The sequence below is a fragment of the Chaetodon auriga genome, chromosome 6, assembly GCF_051107435.1.
Source record: "Chaetodon auriga isolate fChaAug3 chromosome 6, fChaAug3.hap1, whole genome shotgun sequence".
NCBI lineage: Eukaryota > Metazoa > Chordata > Actinopteri > Chaetodontiformes > Chaetodontidae > Chaetodon > Chaetodon auriga.
In genome coordinates, this window is record NC_135079.1 from 21,050,608 (window position 1) to 21,076,365 (window position 25,758).

General features: G+C 46.7%; 2 protein-coding genes across 5 annotated transcripts in view; one reads left to right on the top strand and one right to left on the bottom strand.

Moving 5' to 3' along the window:
* The window catches only part of bmal1a (basic helix-loop-helix ARNT like 1a), a 29,118-nt gene extending 21,765 nt beyond the window's left edge, over window positions 1-7,353 (top strand). The window contains exons 13-20 of the mRNA XM_076732791.1: window positions 46-292; window positions 1,564-1,670; window positions 1,767-1,917; window positions 2,008-2,087; window positions 2,231-2,339; window positions 2,787-2,880; window positions 3,158-3,251; window positions 3,350-7,353. Coding sequence (XP_076588906.1) covers window positions 46-292; window positions 1,564-1,670; window positions 1,767-1,917; window positions 2,008-2,087; window positions 2,231-2,339; window positions 2,787-2,880; window positions 3,158-3,251; window positions 3,350-3,507 — 1,040 coding nt within the window. The 3' untranslated portion in view covers window positions 3,508-7,353. The remainder of the gene's footprint in view (window positions 1-45; window positions 293-1,563; window positions 1,671-1,766; window positions 1,918-2,007; window positions 2,088-2,230; window positions 2,340-2,786; window positions 2,881-3,157; window positions 3,252-3,349) is intronic.
* Window positions 7,354-8,647: 1,294 nt separating this feature from the next.
* LOC143322262 (BTB/POZ domain-containing protein 10-like) lies at window positions 8,648-24,267 on the bottom strand. Of its 4 annotated transcripts, none has more exons than XM_076733349.1 (8): window positions 24,101-24,267; window positions 16,557-16,810; window positions 16,137-16,458; window positions 15,289-15,391; window positions 13,331-13,451; window positions 11,625-11,822; window positions 10,823-10,933; window positions 8,648-10,092 (listed from the first exon to the last, which is right to left on the bottom strand). In XM_076733349.1, exons 2-8 carry the CDS (start codon window positions 16,747-16,749, stop codon window positions 9,602-9,604), a joined length of 1,539 nt encoding a protein of 512 aa, XP_076589464.1. In that variant the 5' UTR covers window positions 16,750-16,810; window positions 24,101-24,267; the 3' UTR covers window positions 8,648-9,601. The 4 variants fall into 4 exon arrangements, with proteins under 4 accessions (XP_076589464.1, XP_076589465.1, XP_076589463.1 ...); XM_076733350.1 differs by having other exon boundaries at window positions 16,557-16,807; window positions 24,101-24,222; XM_076733348.1 differs by lacking the exon at window positions 24,101-24,267 and adding an exon at window positions 21,531-21,821 and having other exon boundaries at window positions 16,557-16,807.
* Between the last annotated feature and the right edge of the window lie 1,491 nt (window positions 24,268-25,758).

Here is a 25,758-nt window from a genome sequence, read left to right on the forward strand (position 1 = left end):
AGTTATAACCCCTGACGCTGTGTCTCTCCTCCACTCTCATAACAGCGGACCGCAAGAGCTTCTGTACCATCCACAGCACGGGCTACCTGAAGAGCTGGCCGCCCACCAAGATGGGTCTCGACGAGGACAACGAGCCCGACAACGAGGGCTGCAACCTGAGCTGCCTGGTGGCCATCGGCCGCCTGCACCCCCACATCGTCCCCCAACCCAGCCTGGCAGACATCAGGGTGAAGCCGACAGAGTACGTCTCCCGGCACGCCATCGACGGCAAATTCGTCTTCGTTGACCAGAGGTGAGACACTAAGGAGGGTGTGTTTGAGACTCAGACTGAGGTCTGTGACCGACTGTACCTTGGTTTCTTTTTATGATATATAGCAATATAAAGTTCACCATGTGCCAAGTCCTGTGCAGTTAAGCTTCCTCAGCTTATCTCTGTTGTCATTTTGGAGTCTTGTAAAGACGCTTGTAACATTTTGCTCCCTGGTCAAAATACTAGAAAGCAGGACAGAGGTCCACAGTGATCTCCTGAAAGTCCTGCTATCCACCAGAGGATCTGGCTGTATGACTGTAAGAGGCTGTTTGGAGGTGAATGGTTTAGTGCTTCAACATTAAATCGCACCTCTACTCCTCGTTGGTGACACGGGTGTTACTCGCATCTAAGACTCCAGAAGATTCAGATGGGCGATTCATACAGCAGCACTGACTCTCCCCTCCGTCATCATTCTCCTGTCAACACTGTCAATGCACAAATCACACGACTGTCCTCACTGATTCCCCCTCCCCACTTTAAAGTTTTACTGCTGTTACTCATAAAATGATAAGAAGAGTGAAAAGGCTTCAGGGCAAAATGCAAATGAGAGTTTTTTTAAATGAAATCCTTTTTTTAAAGCCGATCTTTACAACTTAATTGATACCAAAAAGATTTCTAGATGTTCTCATAGAGTACTTTAACAAAACCCATTAGTAGGCCACAGAATCTAGACTATATTTACTATATACTTTTAATAAGCAATTTTTAAAACAAGTTTTCACACAGCAGCTGAGACCTCTGACAGTTCAGTGTTAATAGATGACATTCATGGTACCTTCAGCCGTTTAACTGATACAGAAAATGAATTGCTCTGTCAGAACTGATCAGATCAGATTTCGATACGATCAGTTCCACAGCTCCTGATGCATATGATGCCACAGTCATTTGTACAGTTGCCCACCTACACATGTATCACTGGTTGTTCATATGAACAGTTATGCTTTTAAAGTATTTTTGTCCCTTCACCCACTGCCACCATAGAGCGTATCTGCTGTTGCAATTATAGTTGGCTTTAACTCATTTTAAGTGTTTTAGACCTGATGCTATTTACATCTGTCTGATTTCATTTATTCTACATGACCTAAAGTCAACACATGTCCTCAAGCTGGAGAATGTAGCTAACATTGATTGATTGGTTGCTGGCCTTGAAAAAAATCAATGTGCTGAGAGCTCTAACGGTGGTGAGGAGCCACCACATCAGTCAGCTGTAAGTAAACACAGCCCGTCTCTGTCTTCTCTGTCTGTCCCTCCAGAGCCACAGCCATCCTCGCCTATCTGCCCCAGGAGCTGCTGGGAACCTCCTTCTATGAGTATTTCCACCAGGACGACATTGGCCACCTGGCAGAGTGCCACAGACAAGGTACCTGCTGAGGGACATACGAAATAATATCATGGTTGTTAATGGTCTTCGGTATGTGTGTGTGTTTACTGACCGCGTCCACGGGTCTGTCCACAGTGCTGCAGATGAGAGAGAAGATCAACACCAACTGTTACAAATTCAAGATCAAAGACGGCTCCTTCATCACGCTGAGGAGCCGATGGTTCAGCTTCATGAACCCCTGGACCAAGGAGGTGGAGTACATCGTCTCCACCAACACTGTTGTCTCGTAAGTAGCCGAGGACACTCACACCTCTAGGACCGACCATGTGTAGCCATGACATCAGAACGTTTCCACATATGTGTTCATCTGTCTCAGGTGTCCCATGATGGAAGGATCAGACTACCCTCAATCTGCAGCCTCACCACAGAGCATGGACAGTTGTCTCACCTCAGAGGGTAAAATACTTCTTCATAAACACCACTCCAACGAGTTTAGCTGATTGATTAAAAAAGAAACAAGCAAAATCACCCCCCACCGTGAATCACATTCTCTTCACAATGAATAACACGTCCTTTTCCTGATTGCTGTTGATTGGTAGGTGGAGGAAGGCGGGCGCTCCAGACGGTGCCCGGCATCCCCGGTGGCACGAGAGCGGGAGCCGGCAAGATTGGACGCATGATCGCAGAGGAAGTGATGGAGATCCAGAGGTGAGAGCACATGGGATCGGTGCATTTCAGTCTCAAAAGCTGCGGCCTGGTTCAGAATGCAGCCGATGGCGGTAGAGGTGACACAGAGAGGTGTCATGGCGTGATCGATCAGATATCAGAAAGCAGCTGTACAGTGAAAGAAGACGTGCGAGTGTGTTCACACTGCAGGGTCTGAATCCTCCAGGCCTACGCTGCATCAGATAGCTGCTAAAGTTACACCAGTTGTGACCACTGATAAATGTAGTATCTACTCATTGCCATGGCAACGCTGTCAAATTCCAGTACAGGTGTTAAAAATAAGTTGCATGCAGGTCACATGTCTGGTTATCTGTACCTGTTATCTAAGTTGGAAAGAAAAGCGATGAGTCAGTGCAGGTTTTTGCACTTGAGGTTGCTGATTAGGAAAAGTGAAGCGTACTTCACTGCAGCCATCTGTCTGTCCGTCAGGATCCGAGGCTCCTCCCCCTCCAGCTGTGGCTCCAGCCCGCTGAACATCACCAGCACCCCTCCACCCGACACCTGCTCTCCAGGGGGCAAGAAGGTAACACACACACACACACACACACATTTCACATTGCTCTCGCCTGTATTTGCTGCTGATTATCTGAAAAAAGAACGACATGGAGACGTGTTGATTATGGTTGAGCTGAACTTGATGCATGGACACGTGACGCGTCCTTCCCATGTGTCTCGGTGTCTTCTCTTTGTGGACAAACAAAGGAATCCGAGGACAGAATGGAAACATTTGCAGCTCTGGGTGAAACGGATCTGTGCTCGCAGTGAACTGATATGTGTGTGTATGTGTGTCACGTCTCTAGATTCAGAATGGAGGGACACCTGAGCTGCCAAGCACAGGGATCATTCCTGGACCTGATTCTGTCGGCTACCCCTACTCCAACCAGTCCATCATGAGTGAGTCAGACACAAACACACCGCTGATCCTGTTTAGTTTGTTTGCGTGTGGTCTCCTTTCCAAACATTCTTTTCTCAATGCCTCGTCCCCCGTCCAGGTGACAACTCCCACCTGAGCATAGACATCATGGACGACCCCGGTTCCAGCAGCCCCAGCAACGACGAGGCAGCCATGGCGGTCATCATGTCCCTGCTGGAGGCGGACGCCGGCCTGGGCGGCCCCGTCGACTTCAGCGACCTGCCCTGGCCTTTGTGAGGAAGCTGGAAGGGAAGAAGCAGAGGGAGAGAGGGAGACTCCCTCTTAGCGAGAGCCACTGATGGAGAGAGTTTATTCAGGTCGGATTGTGGCGGCCATGTTCCCTGCCCCTGTACACAACTACACTGCAAAAAATGTCCATCTAAACAGGTGATTTTTTTGAATTTGAAAAGGCTGTAGATAAAAGAATGATCTGAAAAGTACTGCACACAAGAGGAGGCGAGGCTCTCTCTGCTCTTTGGATTACACTCCAATGAAATTCAGGACAGGTGACCCTGAATTTCAGTGGGGCACACGGGGTTCAAAATCCCGCTCCAAACGATGTGTCGAGATGATTCTTTTTGCAGTGTCAGTCGCCTGCAGGCGTGAGGTGCTCCCTAACGTCGCCACAGCGAGAGACCATTACTCTAATAGTCCAGGAAGTGGACTGTCACGTTACAGGATTGCGGTGCTAACGTGTCTGCTGAGGGACTCAACTCTGTCTAACAGTGGCTCTGGGCCTCTGTCGTTGGCAGCCATCCCCAGACCAACACAGGACTCCTGAGGCGTTCACAGACAGTGGTTCAAGTTTGATGTGGGGTGGACTGGCGTCGGGTGGGGAGAGCTTGATTTCCGCCTCCCGTCGCAGCCCTCATCATCGCTAACTGTACGTTCAAGTCTGCTCGTAGGATGTTGATTGGCCGTTGTAGCCAGCTGATTTCCAACATGGGAAACAAACACACACCAGTTTATCCTCTAGAGATTTGCTTCGGAGGTTCTTTATGCCCAAGCCACAAAAATCCACAAGCAGGTGGATTTCAGTCATTTGAAAAACCCACCAAGCTGCTGTTTCCTGAACTAACATGAACGTTAACCAGTTTTTCTCCAAGCTACTGTAAAGCTCATCCTCTCTAAATTCTATTTTCCCTGAGGAGTCGAGCGGGTTCTGTATTTTTTTTTTTTTGTTTAAAACAGTTTTAAATATTCATTTCTGCCTGAAACTACCTGCAGTACTTCTGTGAGAAGTAAGTTGTGACGATAAATGATCAAAAATATGATTCGACCCAAACATCAACACAGTCAGAAGGAGGAGGAAAACATGTTACATGAGCTTGAAGTTCCATGTTGGGCTCATGGAGTCAAGTGAGTGCGTGTGCCACACATGAATGGCATGAGAATGACGGACTGATTCGGCTCTTGAAGACTTTCCCATTTCTATTGAGCCATATGGCTCAAATTTTGATAACGCAAAGCGCCATGCTGGAATGTTTCTCACTCTCAGACAGATTTATCCATGTTTAACAACCAATGCGTTTATGTTAGAAAGTGTCTTGGGCCAGTTTTGTCATGTGACCTGCGATCCCGACTACGACCACTACGTTGAGGCGACCTCACAGCCCGGTGCAGGTCCTGCGAGGGTCCAGCTGTGGCCCAGTCGCAAGCTTTCACTATGTAGTGTGTCCACACAGGAAAATTCCTCAAATAGACCTGCAACTGGTCCTGGGTGCGCCCCATCTCTCACCTAATGCATGCTGGGACATGGATCTATCCCAGAGGATGGATGGACTTCACGGTTCACACTCTGGTTGGTGATGATGATACAGCATGTGTTCTCCGATCCACTGAGGCGGTGCGTAACACACAGCAGGCCCCCGCGCACACAATTAGGCTGAATATAATATGGACCCAGTTCTGTGATTAGAAACCATCTGGACCTGTGAGGACCTGGACTGCTTTGTTCTCTAGCGTGTGTTCTCCTGCACAGTTTAGCTGCAAAATCCCTGCAAACCCTCAGAGTGCTGACAGCGAGCACTCTGCAGGAGGAGAACGACCGTAACAACACAGCATCACATATTAATGGAGGAAAGGAGGTCAGTCCAATGGGGTGGGAGCAGCAGCTCAGTGTGCAGGTGTGTGTTCAAGGCTGTAACAGCGCACCTCATGTCTCTGCAGACGTTTTCCCGTCTCAAAAGAGAACAGTTCAGCTGCAGCCGGAGACGATTCAAGTGCTCCTCCACGAGGAAACGTTTTTCACTGCCATGAAACTGAGGTCTGCTCCTCACGCTCGGCTTCCTGCAGGTCGGCGCATGCTGGAAGGCTAATTAGCATCAGCCCACGAGCATAAAAACCTGACGGCCTGGGTCACAGGGTCTCTACCGGCTCACCCTCCCTCGACACTAGTACCCATATGAAGCACTTAAGATGGTGTAGACAGGAGAGCTGGTTCTGGATCAGTTCTCTGATTCAGAGCAGGTCTTCACCAAAGTATTTCTTTGCCTTTGTGATTCGAATATTTAAAGCGGACCTAACACGTCCGTCATCAGTACCTGAATTTAAGAGCAGCCCCCTTCCAACTTGTTTTGCTGGAGTTGGGAGAAGTTCAAGGAATAAAAGGCCCGCAGAGTTAAACTCTGCTGCACAGATGACAGATTTACAGTGGGTGGATTCAAAAAAAGAAATTCTGCAGTTACTCACGAATTTGGTCTGTTTAGCACTTGATAATACACAGATGTACTGTGGCTACACATAACTGTCAATGCAGACTGCCCCATCAGCAGAGAGGGCTGTAACGGAGACAGGGGGCGAGTATAGAAACAGATAAATGTGGTAGTGACGGAGGCGACAGTGATCCAGCAGAGTAACGGGGACAGGACATTCTCCGATTGTTCCCGGGACAACAAACAGGGTCAGGAGGGACGGCCAGAAGCGTCCCAATGGAATTCTTCATTTCGGTGTCCGTTTTTTCCTCCACGATAATGAATATCCTCAACACGACCTCGTCGCCTCGCCAGCTCTGTGCCGTTCACAGAGTTGTGCCAGTGTGATTGGAGGGGGACACTGAGGAGTGTCAGCAGTCCTGCTGCCTGCCTCTGTGGAAAGAAGTACAGTAAAATGAAGTGGCCAGCTTTCATGTGTCACGCGCTGTGTGTCTGGCCCTCGTTTGTGCCTCTCTGAAAGTCAACACTCACCGCTGCTCTGAAGGTGTTGCTTCAAAGACTCCTCTCACCATCTGGATGAATAAATTAGTTTTTTTAACTCAAACTCAAATGAAGTCCTAGCTTGTTTGTGCAGTAGAAGAAAAATGAAAACACCTCATCGTGCAGGAAAAGCAGGGACTTAGTGCCAAAGTTAGAACGGTTTTGGTTATTTCATGCGGGAGTTTTCTGCTGTCAGTGGAATCCCACACGGACCAGAGGAAGCAGAGAACTTAGTTTTTGAGCGCTGAACTATTTTTTTCTTTTTCCTTTGTGTCAGTTTTGCTTCTCGCTGAACAAACTGAGCAGTGACAGGTCGTTTCCAGCCTCCATCTTTTCTCCTGCTGCGGATGGATTGTTTTCATCCTGATGGTCAGAGGAGTGTTACTTCACGAGAGGCACACCTGGGCAAACACGTTCTTTCCATATGGGCCTAAAGTTTTTCATCTCTGACTTGAACCAATTGCGGCTGAACGTTTGACATCCCTTAAAGTCAGTCAATCCAATCGGGATGGTGCGAGCCGCAGCAGTTCCTCTCGCCCTAATCCCTCAGTCAGTTTACAGCCGGGTTGAAACAGGACTATTTGCAGGACAGTGAAACACCTGCAGAGCTCAGGCTCCACCCCCTCCTGTCCTCCTCCAATCACAGAGCAGCTGGCGAGGCCCCTTCTGTATCTGTTCTAGTGGTTTTCTGTTTCAATGTTTTACACTACACACTACAATAAAGTGTCCCCCATGTTGATATACCCCTCCCCACCTGACAATAATGTATCAAATCTTTAAATATTATCATGTTAAGAGTATACTTTATGCAAATATATATGAGTATGATGAGTGTATTGTATGTATCAGCAGTGAAATATTTTTAAAATAAAATTATTTGTTTCTGTCATCATGGACTTTATATCCACCTTTATTTTCTGGTCATATGAAGATGTGATATTTCCTTCAGTGGGTGAAGGTCTTCTCTGCCCAGTCTCTGCTCTCAGCCAATCAGTGCAGTCCGGTGGTATTTTTATATGATGTTGCCATCCAGCTGCTGGAAGGTCTGCACACAGAGAGAAAGACTAAAGCAGATGCTGCTTTCACGAGCCAGGCAGCTGGTTGGAGGTCAGTGCATAACATACCTGCACCACAGTCTGCGTGAACATCCCTGATGGCCAAAAGCTGCTCATTTTTGGAAGATGAAAACATTTTAAAAGCCTTTTTTTTTTTTTTTTTTTTGGGTAACAGAGCTATTTATTATTCAGTCTCTCAGAAACCTTGTAAGCTTATTCGCGGTTTGATGTTTGTGGTCCCAAAAGTTATTTAACGCATTAGCATACACTTTGAACTCATGCATTAAATAATCATCGTTACTGTGGAAGCAGCTCATGCATATTCTCTCTCTGCGGCGCTCCTCCTGGAGTCAGGTCATCTCCTGCTACTCAACATTTCTTTCATCCGGTTTGCTGGTTTAAAAGTTCAAACTCAAAAGGAAGAACCTCAGTCTGGTTCTGCACCTCAAACAGAGCAACATCTTCGTTTTATGCCTTTATAGTTGTGTTCAGTGCTCAGATGTTCTAGTTACATTTTATTGGCAGATGATGACAGTCAATTACACATCAACCTGCGGTCGAAGGCCAAAGTGCACGATTCCCTCCCGCTCCTGTCTGGTTGCGGCACTGTTCTCCAGAGGAACGTGTTCTACTGCAGCGCGATGACTGAGTGATAATGCGAGTAATGCTGCACCGGCCGGGATGCAGAATATTCATGTTGTGATTCAGAGGCCGAGCTGAGTCATTCTACCCTGATCAGGCTACACGGCGCAGGCCTCCTCCATCGATTGGACATCTTTCCACCAAGAACTGCTTCGAAGCACGAGAATCAAACTGTAGCCTGATACATCGCAGGAATCATCTGTATTTGCAGCTTGGTGGAAACATTTTATTTCCAAGAAAAAACACCAGTACCGATCAGTACATGTCGTTAATTTAGAAGTATTTCATATTTCGCAGTCATCCAATCTAAGAAAATGTTCCTTTTCTTGTAAATACAACAGATTTTCTATGTGTGCATTTTCCTCTCCAGCAGCCTAATTAACCAGCAAGGAGCAAATATTCAGATTTATCAAGTCGCTGTCATTTGGAAGACAGACCACTCACCGCTACATTCATTCAATAAGGACACGTCATCCGAGACCAGAGTGTTGTGAATACCATTTATTAGAAAAACACTGTGTTCAACATCTCTTGTGACATCCGGTGTGCTCACATCAAGTGATGAACCTGTGCAGAGTTTTCAGAGCAGGTCAGCAAAGGACACGAACTGGAGCGGAAACGAGGACTCGACGTAAACAAGGAACCAAATCAACTGGTTTCGAGGACAGAGGGAGTGGAACATTTTCTTAAAAACTTAGTGGAAAATAAAAACCCTTTCACGAAGGCCTTCGCATGCGCTGGAAAAAGTGGATCCTCACAGCCGACTCACTCCCTAGCGCCCAAATAAACCATGAAGAGATCCACTTTCCCAGTGAGGTACAGTATCTCAGCAGCATCACGCGCACACACACACACACACACGCACACACTCACAACTCTCGCGCCCACATGCATCATTATAATGTAACACTGCACTCTGTCGTCGCACATGCACACAGAATGCAGCTAAACTCTGCTTTGGTCAGATAAATAAAAACAAATGGAGTGAACAGAGGTGGGCGAGGAGTCCTGCTGATGTGCAGCGTCCATCCGTGGCTGCCGAACAGTTCTCCATCATTCGGACGCTGTGTTGGCTGAGAGAGGCTGCAGCAGAGGTGCAACGCAAGGCAAAGTGGTGTTTTGCCACTCAGGAGGAGGATGAGGAGGAGGAGGTGAGGGGGGACAAAATCTGCGTTCACACTGACAGCAATAAGCAGCCAGAGGTCCTCCCGTGTCTGCTGAGAGCTCAAACTGTGTTCCTATTGGCTGTTGAAGACCAATCAGGTTTCTGTGCTTGTTAGTGTCACCGTTTCAAACTTCATACATGTTGTGGGAGGACTGTGTTTTACAATCAATGCTCGTTTCTCTGAGCTGATGTCAGTGTACGGATGTAAATAGAAGCACTCGTTGCTGTTCGTGTGAGCACAGCGGTGGAGGGAGGGAGTCAGTGTGCAGCCAGTCTCATGCGGAGGGTGACGGCGTGTCCGGGTCCGGCTCGTAGTGGTAAGTGGCCTGAGTGTGGCTGCTGCCGCCGTGCTGCTGCTGGTTGCTGTGGGCCAGGCTGTGCGCGGCCTGGCTGGGACCGTCCTGAGCCTGCTGGTTCGGGCCCTCGTAGCCTTGCGCTAGCTGAGGGCCCGCGTTGTTGTCCAGCCCCTGACCGAGCGGCGGCTGGTAGGGGTCGTTGGCGCCCGACGGCTGCGGCAGAGTGTCCAGCTCGTCCACCTGCGGCCCCGGAGGCTGCATGACCACCAGCTGGTCCTGGGGAATGTCTGCGGCGGCCGCGGCCAAGTTGGTGATAGACTTGGACTTGACGCACTGGAAGTCCACGTGGCGGCTCTTCCCTTCCTCCTTCTCCCAGGACATGCGGATGAAAGGACGCTGGACGTAGTTGTAGATGACCTCCGGACGACCTCCGGGACGCCGCTTCACCTTCTCTTTGTAGGTTGGGTAACCTGGAGGAAACCAGATAACAAAAAGTGATAAGAACATTGAAGGAAACGACGACGGCTAGTTTGACATTCACTTATTTGCTTTCTTGAGGGTCAGATGTGAAGGCTGATGTATGTGCTGTAAACATGCAGCAGGAGCCAGCAGTCGGTTAGCTTAACAGGCAACAAAATCCAGCTGCCAGAACCTCTGAAGCTCACTCACTGACATATCTCATTAGTTCAATCCGGACAAACGTGTGAAAGAACACTTCCTGGTTTTACAGGAGGTTATAAAAACTACTAAGCATTTTAGCATTGAGCTTAGATTTGACATTTCATTACACACACACTCTCCGTTCACATTTCATTGGTGTTGTTGTGGAAAGTCTTGCCTCAGGTTCAGCCATTAGGACTTTTCCAGTGAGCTGACATCATCTCCAGTGTGTAGACACGCAATGATGCCGAATCACAGTGAAAACATTCCCCGCTGTGGCCCTGAGGGAAAGTTCCACTATTTTTCTTTAACAAGTGAAACTGCTGCCATGACCTGAAAATGTTTTTCCTTCATAGCTGCTTTTTGTGTTTCAGCTCAGACGGCTTAGGAACGTAGAACTGCCCCAAAGAATTAAACCAACCTCCTGACTTCAAGTTCCAGCACCAGGCGGTAAAATACACTCACTTCTCCACTGAAGGCGCCCAGAAAGCACTGCATGCAGAGACGATACAAAAGAAGAAAAAGACTTCGACTCAGTACCTTCTATTCCCAGCCGGATCTTTTTCAGTCCTCTGTCCTTCAGCACTGACTTGGCCACGTCTCTGTTCTCGATGTACTTGAAGAAGCGGTACAGTTTGGTGCTGTAGATGACTGTTGAGGAAACAAAGGCACATTCAACACATGAAGCTGGCTCTGCCTTTAAGAAAAAACACTCATTATTGTCAACGAGTCCCACGAAAAGATCAATCCTCTCAGCAGTTTGACTTCTCTCCCCTGTCTGCTGCACTCGGCCCACTGACATAAAAACACAAAAGCTTTTTAAAAGGTTGACTGCTTTCAGTTTTCAGCAAATGGCATTTAAACAGGAGGATACAGTGCTTTTGTTGGGGACTATCTTCAGCCGTGGATGAATCCACATTTGGTGATCTGGTCAGCGTTGAGCACGTCTGTCTCATTTGCTGTGGATACTGGCTCAGTTACTGACAGATTAGCTTCACTCGAGCGGTCTTCTTCTGTGGTACAGCCTGCAGAGGAACCTCTCAGTGCTTACTTTATCTGCAGCGTTGACTGAAACGCTGAAGAGCTTTTTGAAGTTTTAGCAGCTTCGGAAAATGTCACAGCTATTACTCTGGCAGCAAAGTGTGAAGCACACAGGAGCTGCAGGAAGCGCTCACGCCACAGTAACCTGTTTTCATCAAAGCTGATAACTGGAGCGTCACCTCCTCACCCAGCTTTGAGCCTGACACGCTGCTACGAAAACAGGTCATGAGCAGCGGGGTTCACTGTGGGTATACGGCAGGTGCAGTGTGAGCAGATCCAGTGTCAGTGATTGGTGTCTTACTCTGCGAGTACTCCTCTCCCATCTGCGGAGGGTACTCTTCGTCCCAGTCCACCACGTCGTCGTCGGTCAGCACCACCACGTGGCACTCCCTCTCTCCGCTCTGAGCGCTGGCCACCATCAGCGGCAGCACCATCTCCTCCAGGTAACACTCAAACTGACGCCGGGCCCCGTCGTTAGACAGCTCGTGCATCAGGGCGCCTGGGGAGGAAACGGGAGGAGGGGATGTACACACAGATCACTTTCGGGGACATTGCATAGACCTACATTCATTTCCTGGAGACTTCCTCTAACCTGAAGCCGACCTTAGCCCACGTCTGTGTTTTGTTCACTGTCGTGCACGAGCATAAGCATGGACAAGCTCATGAGATACAAATCCCTGCCAACGGTTTCACACTTTTCCACTGATTGACAGGTGGTGTTAATGCACCAAGAATATTGCCAAAGATGAGGAAGAAGAAGACTGCGAGCAGGTAAACATGGATGAAAGCAATGCTAATTTTGAGAAGGCTTGAAAATTATTTCTGACATGTTGGAGCTCAAGGACACACGCGACGAGCTCTGGAGACGCTTTGTTTAGAAGACATCTGCACGCTTTGAGGGGACGTCTGGACAGCGTTTCCTGACTGCAGAACATGCTGAATGGACGCCAAACCACTGACTACTGAACGCTGTCAACTTTAAGAACGACAAGGCGATCAATGCTTCTGTTCTTCTTCAGTGTTGTGTTTAAGGAAGGGAGGCTCTGGGAGTAAACAGAAACTAGCTGCTCTGCTCTGCTCTGCTCTGCTCTGCTCGTTCATGTTCATGGGCTTCGTTAACACACAGATTTGACTGTAGTTTAACGTCTTCTTCTGAGAAAGCCTCTTCATGTAAAGATCTGGCTCTACAGCTGATGATATTCAGGCAGTACTGCACAAGCTATGACCTATTTATTACCTGTGTTGACCTGCATAAACATCATAAAAATGCAAATATAATCAACTCCTGAACACAAACTCCACACACAAGAAACCATGTTTATCCGTGCAGCCTTAGTGCGGCTCCATCTAGAACACAGACTGATTTAAATCAGACTCAAATGAACCACAAAAACCACTTAAAGCAGCACCCGAAAACCACATCCTGTTGGTACGAGAATGAGACCTGCTCGCTTCGGCTGGTTACGTGCTTGCATAAGAAGCATTAAAATCTCACATCTAATTATGACCTACTTAGAGCCCAACACACACACACACACACACACAGCAGCAGCCTGTGAGCTGAAGCTGCTCCTTTCACACATACTCTGGGACACAAACAAGAGGCACAAACATGCACAATAACAACAACGTCGCAAACAGACAAACTGTTGTTTCCATGTAACAAAATGACGTCACAGGTGCATCAAACATCAGCAACAGCTTCATCAGCCAACCGACCGTGTATCAACTGCATCACGTCCTGTATCTGTCGACTAACCTATTCTAAATGAAAACAAGTCCGCAGCTGCAGCTCTACCCGTGGATTATGCAACGAAGCCTTCTGCAATAAAAATAACCCAAAGTCTATTTGTGCTCTTCTCTAATGCAGTAACACAATAACAATGAAGAGGCTGTGAGCCTCACACTCACCAGAGTCCAGCAGCTACATCAGTCTGCAGCCCTGCACACTTCACACAGTAAACAGTGACGGCCAAACGAGCGGCGCGTACGCCTCGGTGTACTCACTGAGGTCTCTGCACTTGATGGTGCTGTAGTTGAAGGAGATGCAGAGGTAGTCACATGCCTCCCTCAGCTCGGGAATGGAAACGCCGTCAGGGCAGCGGATTATCCCCGACTTGTAGTAATCCTGCCATTTTCAGCACAGCCCGCGCGCACACACACACACACACACACACAGAAATGGAGAAACGGCAGGCATTCACGCACAAGCATGGGAGAAAAAACAAGACGCCATTATTGATGCTGCTTCACTCGCACGGCTAGAGAGAGAGAGGGAGAGAGAGAAAGAGAGAGAGAGAGAGAGAGAGACGGGTGAGGAGAGGGAGGGATGGAGAGCGAGAGCTGATGAAAGTAAAATCCAGCGGACGTCACAGGCGAGAGAGGAGAGAGAGAGACTGAGAGGAGAGGGAGGGGGGGTGGAGAGCAAAGGGCGAAGCCAACAACGTCACTTTCCCTCCCTGCTCCACTTTCCCTCCTCTCGCTGTCTCCGTGCAGCCTGTGTCCAATGAGACACGCACAGTGGCCGTTTCCCAGGAGAGCCTCTACCCAAACACTGCACGCTGCAGCGGAAAGGAGGCGAGCGGGCGCGCGGCTCCTCTCCAGCCCTGCCCTGCGCTCCTCTCACAGCCACGTCTCCTTGGGGTTTGTTTAATGCCTGCACACATACACACTCGTGCCAGAATCCATTATGCCATGACCACAATCGAGCCATTATTTGCTCTTTGTGCGTGCATCACTGAAGGGCTGAGGCCAACGGGGAGTTTCGCACTCGCCAGAAACAATTTGGGAGATACGTGTCAACAAAAGCTCACCAGGAACGCTTTTAAGAAGAGTTTGTAGTCATGCTGGAAAACCGCTGACCCACCGATGGCAACCTGGGTTTACAGTAGATGGGATCCTGTACAAGCGTCTCCCCTCATGACCCGTCTCTGTGCTGCTGCCCTGTTTTTGTTTTCCACATCACAACCTGCTGCTGCAGTTTCCTGTCAGCACTAATAAGCATGCTGACAAGCAGCTTCTGTGTACTGGCTGCTTTCAATCACAGATTTTTCAGCTCTGTAGAATTTGACTGTCGTGCTGTGACGATGGAGCGAGCACAAACACCGAACCTGTAAACTGTGTCGCAACACTGTAAATACTATCTTATTTATCATGTTCTTGTGCATGTGTTGTGATGTGAGTTATGATACGAAGTTGTTTTCTGTTCTCTCACATGCTATGCCACTGGTTCACTTCAAAACATATACAATGACCTTCATTGATCTGCAGCGCGAGGGATTCATATTCATCACTGTACTTGGCACAACTTAAAATTGGCCCCTTCTCAGTGTTTTATGGCTTATTCGAGTGATTAATTTGTCATTTGCCATCACACTTCCACAATGAGGTGCAGGTCTGACAGGGGCTGCACAGTGAAGAGGCACACAGGATGTGTGGGGGGAGGGGGGAGTGACGTGAAACAAAAGCTCCCAGCTGGATTTGAAGCAGGGATGTTGACTGCCTTCAACTGAAGAATCCACACAGAAGGGGGACTTCCATATGATACTGAGCTGAATCATCCCTGTCAGTACAAGCGGCAATGAAGGACCAAGTGAAGAGAGGGACTGGAGTGGAAGAGAAGATTGGCAGAAATGGAACAGGAACAGAGAAAGACAGAGCTGGTGGTCTGCTGAGAGGCATCTTGTGTGTAATATCAACGGAAGGACGGAGGGAGACGAAGTAGAAAGTAAAACAGTGAGAGGTGCAGTCTACGCTTCAATGGGGATCTGAACTCAGTGGACCCAGAGAGAGGAGGGAGGACAGAAGGATTAAAAGATCAGAGAAATACACAGGGATGAAGTGTAGGACAGCGACAAGAGGAAAAAGCAGCGATTGAGAGCGAGCCAGAGACAGAGAGAGGACAGGAAAAGCATGAAGACGACGGGGAGAGACGGAGATACAGACGGAGTAAAGTCAGCACTCACCAGAATGGCTCTGAAGACAGTGGAGCTGATGCCATCGGCCACCTCAAACTCTCCTTTTTCATTGGGTCGCGTGAAGTTGTTGTCCCGCCCAGAACCAAACATCCTGAAAACAAACAACAGGTGAGAGCGCTGCTGTCTGCTTCAAAGCCGGGACGGCACACTAAACATGCTGAAGACGTTCCAGTTCAAAGCTTCAGCGCCTGCATGCAATCACAAAGGAAAACTGTGCCGTTTCAAAATGAACGTGATCAAAAGAGCTTCAACAAAGACACACGGAATCTGACCCAATCTCTAAACACAAACACGCTCTCGTTTGATGTGAATTTTTAAGCCTCAGCAAACTTTTAATAACTAACATTCACACATTTCTGCCACGAAACTTCGACCATTGTTGAGGGCGCTGGCAGCCTCAGGACTGCATTTTACTGCGTGAGCGACGAGGTCGAGTTTGACGAGAGGTCCGCTGGAACGCGAGAGGACACAGAGCAGGAGGGAGCTGTCCTTTCAGCACCAGCAGAGTTAAAGCTTTTAGCCTCTGGGACTGGCAGATGGCAGGCGGTGTGAAAGGTGAACAGAAAAAAAATTAAAAAAATAGCACATAAAGCTCATCTGCCTTAACGGTGCTGTTCATTTTTCTAACTGCAAAACCTCAGCAACATGTAAAAAATCTGTTATGTCGGATAATGAACATCATAATAAAGCAGACATTATCTATCTATTATCCATTATCTAGTTCACCTCGAAGTTACCTTGTCAGCTCCTGGTGCATCTCAGACGCTGTGACTCCGAAATCTTTTTTTGAACAAAGGGACCATTTACCAACATTTAATCCACCTGTCAGTCGTTACCTGCCCAGCATGGTGTTCGGTTGAGCTGTGAAGATGGCGGGATCCACCACAAATCTTGTATTGTCCACAATGAGCGTTACTCTCTCTCCCAGTCTCAGTCCGCTGCGATGTCCCTCTTTGGCGCTGACGTCATACACGTAGATCATATCACACAGTCCTTGGCCGAGGGTCTTGGAGTGGTGGTCTGCTCCAGGAGGACACAGGGACCGAGGTATGTGTCCCCCGATCAGGGTCCCTCCAACGTGGGAATAGGGAAGGGAAACCCTGGGAGGACGTGGACTGGAGGATCTGGAGGACGAGCCTCCGTCGCCACGTTCACGGTCTGTGGGAGAGAGGGGGACAGTCAAATGCATACATGTAGCTGACAGACGGGGACAAAACAACGGTTGCGCTGCTAAGAATCACTTCTTTTCTCCTCACCATGCTGCCGAGTAGGCGAGGTGACGTTCCTGATGCAGGGCGTCAGCTGACTCTCCCCTCTCTCGTGGGAGGAGTCACGAGAACGGTCGCTGGAGCGCCGCCGCTGCTCCCGGTAATGCTCTGCTCCTCCTCTCTCTCTCGCCCCTCCGACAGCACCGCCGCTGGCCCCGGCCCCGGCCCCGTACAGACTCATGGTGCTGACCTGCTGCTGGTGGTCGCAGTCCAACACTGACAAGCCACACTGTCGGTCACTGCTGGAGATGAGCGCACACACACACACAAACACACACACACAGGAAGTCAAAGCTAGGAGCATGACTTTCATTTCAGCTGAGTCGCTGCTGAACTTAAAGTGTGACTGCACTACTTTTTTGCTGGATTTTGGTTAATTCTTTGTTCAAACTGGACTGCACCAAAGAAATCTGGTGAAGAAAGAATGTCATGTGGTCTCACTTTAAGCTTTTAGAAAAAAAAAAAAAAAAGACGAGCCAGAGGTTCATTCATGAGTGTGATGTAAAAGACTGATGACATTACCGACGCCTCCAAATATCTTGTGTTCCAAATGTACTTTTTTTTTAAACTCTAATTGATCATGGATGCACTGATCGATCGGTCAGTGTCAGGAATTGGCCGGATTTCAGCATGATGGGCCATGACTGGTGATCAATATCAGATATAACTGATTCTGTACAGGTCAAATTTATAAGCAAGGAGCCCGGGGTGGCAGCAGGATCGCCAGCGCCCTGCCAAAAGAAAAAAAGAAACTCTTCTATTTATATTATCTATCTAATTTATGTTTCACTTCAGCTCAGTGCGTGAGTCATTAATGTGTTTTGCTGTCATTTAGGGCGACGCTCTCTGAGAGCTTCTGCCTCTGCTGCCTGTCTGCGAGGGCAAGGCCTCCCCTGTCCTCTCCACACACACTCAGCAGAGACAGAGACGTCACTCCAGTCGACGATAAGGTGCGTTATATTGATCTACTGCAACAGTTTTCGGAATCATCCTGGAAAACTGCAATCGGTTGATCTCTATAATTCACATTTTTGCAGCTTAACAAAGCATCTTTTTATTGAGCTCTTTCAGTCACTTGATAAAAGGAGCAGAGATGAAGAGGAGGGGAGCTGTTGAATGCACAAAGTGAGAAAATGTAACATGCTAAATGTGCACGAGTGCAGGCACTTCCCTACTCCGTCAGCATTGCGTTCTCACTGTCCTGCACTGAACAACTCCCCTCCTTCTTTGGTCCTTCTACAACATTTTTGGCCCTTCTGGGTTGCCTTACATTGGGGTAGGAAGCAAGCTGACTAATACTGACTAAAACCTTAATCAAAACTGGACGAATGTATTGAAAACACTGTGCAAGTGCTTATTTGGTAGAGAAAAGCAGACAAAAGCTACTTAAAGGCCACATGCGCTGCAGGGGACAGTGGGACCCCCTCGACCCCCGCCCACATCAAGAAACCACTGTTAGAGAGAGACGATCACTGCAAAACTTACAGACCAACTTCCAGCCGACTGCGCCACCCTACACTGACAGAAAAATACTCTGCGACACTTATTTGTGTGCTGTGTTATCACAGCAGGACTCCAAACCGCCACCAAAGTTTGATACGGTCAGAACTTCCAAGTCCGAGCGGGATGACACTTCTCATCACACAGAAACCAAAGCACTGATGCATGATTTCATGCAACAATGAGATAGATTACTTGGTGCTAAGATTAGATCCTCCCAGGGCACACTCACACGCACAGTTGTGCAGAAATTGCTCAGGGGGTACGGGGCTTGTTTTTTGCTGAGCTGTGGAAAGAGAAGAGAGCCTGTAAAAAAAGTCTGCAGTCAACTCATGTGAACCCTTACAGGGACTGAGTGCTGCAGAGACAGCCCTGACACCAAACTCAGCCTGCAGCTACATACGCACACTGCCCCAGCATCCATTAGGGAGTGTATCCATGTGAAACAATCTGAGCGAGCGGAACTCACTTACAGGACAACAAACAGAAATGCCTTCAACTGTTTACTTGCTCCACAGGCTGGTTTCTCCCAGATTTCTGACTGATGGGTCGCAACCACTCCACCTTGCCTCGGAGCGAGTGATGCTTCCAGGAGTGGTTCGCTGTACTTCCATGTTTTTTCCGGAGACAAACAAGGAGCCCAGAGTGAGCATGTTGTAATATCTGGCCTCCATTTCAGAAAGGACTTAACCACACCGTCTCATGCATACATTAATGCACATACATGCGCACTTGAGTGCCATTCAGAAAGCGATGTGAACGCTTTCAATTTTTGGACACTTTTGTTGTTAGGCTTTCATTTTCCTAATATCTTGCCTGAAACAGTCTTTTTCCATTCTGTTACTTTCTCTGATGAAACGTTTGATTCGAGCAAGGTTGTGATTTATTAGTGCACACGCTCAAAAGCACAGCATGCGGCTGAGTCTGACAGCCACATAATGCAGTCACAAAAGGACACTTTTAAATATGCAAATTTAAATAGTAAATATATGAACATCAGAGAAGATGAATGGGAGGGTGTTAGACATGCATGTGTGGAGGCATCTGAACTGCAGTAAGCATTGTCTTAAAGATGGCCAACAGCACTGGATTATTGCCTTATTGTCTTAAATTGGATCACACTGATACTTTAGGCTTTGGTGTTGATAAGAAAGGGATAACCAAAACTTTTATAATTACATCATTATTCAGCTGTATTATGACGTGTTGTGTTGATGAATACATCCATTTCACAGAGTGTAGCTTGCTATCTTGTCAATAGCTATGAGCTTGTGAGACAAAAACACATGCAGGTCTCACTAACGAAGACAGCCTCACTCTCTTGAGAGAAGCTGCTATGAAATACCATGATGACCATCTACTCTCAGTTATGGAATCAAAGAGATGGAAAACAGGAGCAAGGAGGGGTGGAGGGACAGGCGTCTTTTTTTTAATTATTATTTTATACAAATTAAGCTGGTGACACATCAAGACCCAGAGTGCTGCCTTCTACTCTGCACAGCGCATGACCACACACACATAAATCAACCACTAACACATAAAGTTGAGGCAGATTTGGCATGGAGGTTTCATATACTTTTACAGAAACAAAAAAATACCAAGTGCATATCAGTTTAAAACCTGAGGGCAAGCTGTTCCAGACTGAATAATACAGTCTAAGCTTCTTTTGTTTCCCTGCACCGAGTCCAGCGAATATGTTTTGCTTCAAAGGCCGGTAATGAAAGAAGGACACTGGATACCAGCTGACATCTGAATGTGCTGGATGGCCGGGTAGCTGGCCAGCTGACTAACAGACTGATTGAGCGGCTAATTGGCTAACTGTCTGGGTGGGTAGACCCAGAGAGAGCCGACCAAGATGTAACAAGACCAGTGAACTGATGGCACAAAATGATCAGCGATGCAGCGCGACGACTGCACATCACCTTGAATTTGCACCTCTGCCTAAGCTACACCTGGTGAAGGTCACAGAATCCTTTTTGTTCGGTGGTGCCTCACCAGCCTAAAGATGCCGAAGATTACCACACACATGCACACAAACCCTGTGTGGACACAAAGGATGTCAAAACACGACGGACTTAATAAGGTCCGACACACGAATGCAAAGAAGATCAATGCGCATGGGGCCAGTTAACTTTTGAATTCTACTCCAAAGGGTACATTTCAAATCAGAGAGGAAACAGAGACCTTTTCTTCTTTTTCTGTTTATAACATGCCCGCTTCACAGTATTGCTGCAGACTCTGGCAATGTCCTTGAAGCGAAGGGTCACCATAGCAGCTGAGGAGAGGAAGAAACGTGCACACAAAGATGCACAGCTGTGTGACACACACAGGGGACAACTTCCCTCAGCGTATTTAACAGACACTACCTATCACTGACAATGTAAACAACATCAAAAGAAAAGAAGTCAGGCCCACTTTTTATAATACCATTGTACTGAAGGAAATATTGTCCAAAACAATCAGGTCTCCCTTTCTAAACGGACACATTAAGTGATCTAGTGAGGACGGACTGATTGAAACACGTTGTGTTTATTTACACTCGTGCCTGACAGAGCATAAATTCATGTTTTGTCTCCAACGGGATTTTAATGCTTGGCAGAAATGGGATAATAAAAACAAAAGCGGGTCTTCCAGCCAAACAGGCAGGCAGCCAGTGGCCAGACCAGCAGGGTAGAGGGAACAAAGGAACTGAGGAGGCAATATTTCACTCGGGGCAGGCAGCTCCTCTCATCTTTCACATGTCAATGCAAATGTACAGCAGCCAAGATTTCACACAGCCAGACAAAACTAGAAGAGGGGGGTAACATTTCACTTGTCCAGTTTTCTGTTACTGGTCACCACCCCCGTGATATCACAATCCCCCTTGTCTTTTGCTGAATAGATCAGTGGCCTAGAGTGCTTACAAAAGCTGCGCATGCACGTTTACTGTGTTAAATACAAGTCAAGTTCACCAACCCATCTAAGACACAATAAGTCCTGGCGTCCTGGCAGTCTATTAAAAGCATGAGGTGAGAGCCCTAAGGGGTGAGGGTCCCATCTATTATTTAGGGGCTGCTGACACCAGCACACTGACAGGCAAAGACGGGGAATCTGCTCTCTGCAGCAGTCTGGGTTGCTGAATACAGGATTTAAACTGGGAAATACCCCCTTAAAACAATAACATGACTATCATACTTCCTTTTTTTCAATACATTTTTGGAAATATTATGGAAATCTCTCAAATCATGTCACATAAAAAACATGCTATTTGATATCACAAGATCACTATCTAGTCTCCACTCAGTACCCGAGAGTCAGACGGAGTCCCACCAAGGATAATCCAGTCAGATGTTCTTTCTAGGACACTATTAGAAATCTTTGAATTACAGTAAATCATACCACGAGCACGGTTACTAGCGGTGTGCACATGTAACACGATGACCGAGCTAAAGCAAGGTGCTTTGAAAGCGGACGTGCGCCTACCGGTCGGTATCAGAGGGCCAAGTGAAGACAAAGCAGCAGGGGATGAGCTGCGGGATGACAGCGGCACAAAAGCCTTGCGCTCCTCCGAACAAAGCGGGCTTGCCGGCAGCTTCAGCATCCTCGCTCATTACTTTCCAACTTCATCAGCATCGTTTCACACACTCGACCTGGACTTCAACTCGCCGGTAAAATCCGCCGCTTCGACCCAAAGCTTTAAATGTGTCTACGAGGCGAGGAAGACGTGCACCGGTTAGTCATTCAGAGTCACCGGAGGGACCTTAAACTGTGAATGGCCGCGTGCTTGACTGAATCAGAGCGATGCTGCCTTCACGTGCGCCTGGCGAGCTCCCCTTTCTGAGTGCTCTGTACACATGCAGTGCATCTCGTGAACGCTGGCCCTCAATAACGACAGATGCTGCTACCTACATCAACTGCAGGATGTCTTTATACCGTCATTTCTCCCAGGACCCTCAATTAATCGTAATATGTGGAAAATATTATGGAAATTGTGAATTATGTCGGAATCAAAATGATCTACATGTGCATAACCTCAACCAATTTCAGCGAACAGTTAAGTGCGGAAATTTTGTCAAAAACGTCGTTTTAAATATTCTCAACACAAGAAAAATAACGTCCTTGAACAGGAATTGTCAAGAAAACCCAGGTGTTAATCGGACTACTTGTCTATTTATGACAGTCATAAATAGAATTTGTTGGGTAAGGGACATGCAGATTTATTCGCCATTCGTCTCGCCAGATCTAATTTCCAATAAATGTAGTAGATCTCTGCCAGATGTTGAACAACAAATCCGGAGTTTTCCAGAGCAATCGTTTGATCTGTTCTTTCAAATATGCTCAAACTGACTACATAATTGCAATATGTCCAACACCACGTGAAGGCAGCATCAAACGAGCACTTATTGAATCGCTTTGCCTGCAAGACTGTCGACAGCAGTTTTCCCTCTTGTCGAAAAACACGCACGGGGGGGGTAAACAAATCTGAGAGAGCACGAATAAATCGTAAATACCAAAATTTTTAATATTATAAACGCATAGCAAAAGAAATGATCCAAAAGCCCAAAAGATAAATGTAGGCGTTAGAAAAACGTAGTAATCGCAAAATACTGGCCTGTAGGTCCCCTTTTTTCTCTGCCTCCTCAGCATCAAGACTGCAAGTGCAAAACGCTATTTACCACCTAATATGTTATATTATAACACAGCTTCATATTTACAAGTCAAACTGTATTATCTAACGTTATCGTCTTTAAGAGCCCTGGTTGATTAAGACCTGTGTCCCGCAAGAGGATATCGTCTTAGTAATGTCACCTTTGCCACACTAGAGGACTTCTTTAAACTACAACAATGATAATAATAATAATATAAAACACACACACTCTTCCAGGCTAAGGCACAAGAGGCACAGAGCCGAATAAACCTTACGACCATGCATTGATAAAACTATATCCTGTACTTTACAGTACAGCACCGACAGCACAAGCAGCCATTGTTGCATAGGTCAGCTCCTCCTAACTCCTCCTAAATGTCATGATCCAGATGGAGCCGTCAATGGGTCACCTCCGGCTTTACCATAGTTTTATCTTTTAGAATAATGCTCACTAGGAATTCAGATGCTGCGCACAGTGTGGGATTAACCATCGCAACATCTGTCTGCACTCGTTACAACACCGACTTTCTGACTGCTGTCTGTCCTCTGGACAACAAGGGCTGTGGTGGTGTTTTTCTGTGATATGACGGTGTTTTACCAAATTAACTCGGAATTTAGTTGCAGTGATTTCAAACCACTGATCTGGTGAATTTTAATAGTAAATCATCGATCATCCATCAAGCAACATGCATACACTGACCTCAAAAAAAGTCACATTTTCTAAAATCTAATCTAATCTATAACATTCATGAATGTCCTCTAAGTTAATGTCAATAAACAAAGGAGCTACATGTGATCCGCTAAACTGTAGCCAAGTGTGTTCAACGGTAACATCAGACCTCAGGAAGGAGCTTGACATCTGCAAAATGTGAGCTTCACATAACATAAATTAACGTGAGCTAAGCTAAAGAAAGTGAGATATGAAACAGATTCATAAATTTAATGCGAAGGAATTTCACAACAACACGATTCTTCAAGCTTCAAACTGTGGCCACGTTGGCTGGAGACACAGCAGGTTACAGTCAGCAGCACGAACTTCTTTTAACTCTACATGTTTCATCGTTGTTACGAAGATGGCTTTAACGAAAATCTAACTTACTGACCCAAATTTATTCTGTTTCGAACATCGATTGTCAGTCGTGACACTGTTGAATTACCAGGTAAAATTCAATGCTGCTGTTCTTGTGAGGCTAACTGTGTGTGAATTTAACAACGATGTCAAAAGCAAGACGTTAGTCGACATCGTGCTTTACAGAGACTTTAAACCAGCTAAGAGGATTTTAGACTTTTTGGGTAGGCTGTTAAATTAGCGTTAACCGCTAAGCTAAACACCTCGCCAGCAGTTGGGCAGCTAACGTTAGCTAGCTGCGTTTCTTATCGAGAGTTTAAAACAACTTTTCTTTACCTGCTTTCGCTACATTCCGACTTGCCCTTTGTCCGGTCGCTTAAGCAGTCCGCTGTACAATCTCTCAAAAGTGAGAAAGACAAAATGAGCAGAGTTTTGAAGGAAACGCTCAGCTTAACTGAACTGCAGAGATGCAGACTCTTTGTTTTGGTTTGGGACAGCGGAGTTCGCGTGAAACATATCGCGAGATGAGCGCACATTCCAGAGTAGTACCTCCCACGTGCAAGCGCACACATAAAATATGTATACTTTATCAAAAATGTAGAAAACAGGTCCATGCGTAAATAACAGATTAAAACAACAACAATAGAAACATTTTTAATTCATTATGTTTGTATTTATTCCTATTATACACACACATAACAGGCTACTTAAAATACTTATAAAATCTACTTACAAAAATAAAACGGTCTATTTTATGCAGTTAGACGCACATACAAGAAATATACAGTTTATTTCTGTCACACACACACACACACACACACACACACACACACACGCACACACGCGCGCGCACACACACACACACACACACACACACACACACACACACACACACACACACACACCCCTTAAACTAGATAAGACAGACATGAATTGAAAGACAATCACATCGTAAACACTGTTGGTCCTACTCTTCATCTCAGTTTGTTGAAGAAGGCTGAGCAGCTTTACAACACCACAGAAAAGTGCATACACAACGGGGAAGCTTTGCCTCGTCACGGTAGTTTCCCTTTATCAGTTTCATAAACATCAATTCATAAATAAAAAATGAAATAAATAAATAAAATAAAAGTACATTCTAATACAACGGGGACATATTCAGACAGCTTGAATCATTTAAAACTAAACAGAAAAAAGTCTGTTCAAAGGATATTGGAAATGTTGCTGCGACTGTTGAAATAAAATCAACCAAATTCATGAATGCTTTGACTTGAGGAGCTTTTCCAAGAAGTTCAAAGCGTACTGAACCTCCTCCGGCGTCAGGTCGCTCAGGTCGGGCAGATCCCCGGGACGCAGCCTCCTCCTCGGCCGCCCCGCCTCCGCGCTGCTGCCCCGGGCCGGGGCTGTGTGGATGCCCCGCAGCCTCATCTGCAGCCACTCCCGCCGCTCCTGCACCTGCTTGTGTTCCCGGAGATTATGCATGAGCTGAACCTCACTCACTGTCCTTTTTCTGTAGCACAAAGGCATGAAATACACGTCAGTTTAACACTGCAAAAACAGGACGTGCTCATAAGATTAGCCGACATGAGGCAATGAGCTTGTAGTAGTAAAATTGATCTAATTAATCTGGAAGATGAAACAGGAGACGGGCTGGGATTACCTTAAGGGGCGTCCTTCATGGGGAGTGAAGAGGTGTGAAATGCAGAGTGAAATTAATACGATTCTATAGTCCAGATTTCTCATGTTGCCCTTGATGACCTGTTAACATAAAATAAAAAAAAGTCTCAAATCACGTTTTCCTGCACAAAGCTCTCAGTACATAAAAAATATTGCAAACAAATAAAATAAATAACTGCACTTGTGCAAATGTTTGCCTTGTGTTAAAGAAAGCGAGGAAGATACTGGATGTGGATGGGATCAATTCAAATATTTACCAAGATTTAAGTTTGTTTGTTTTTATCTTGAAATCCACATATTCCCATAGTTTATCAAAC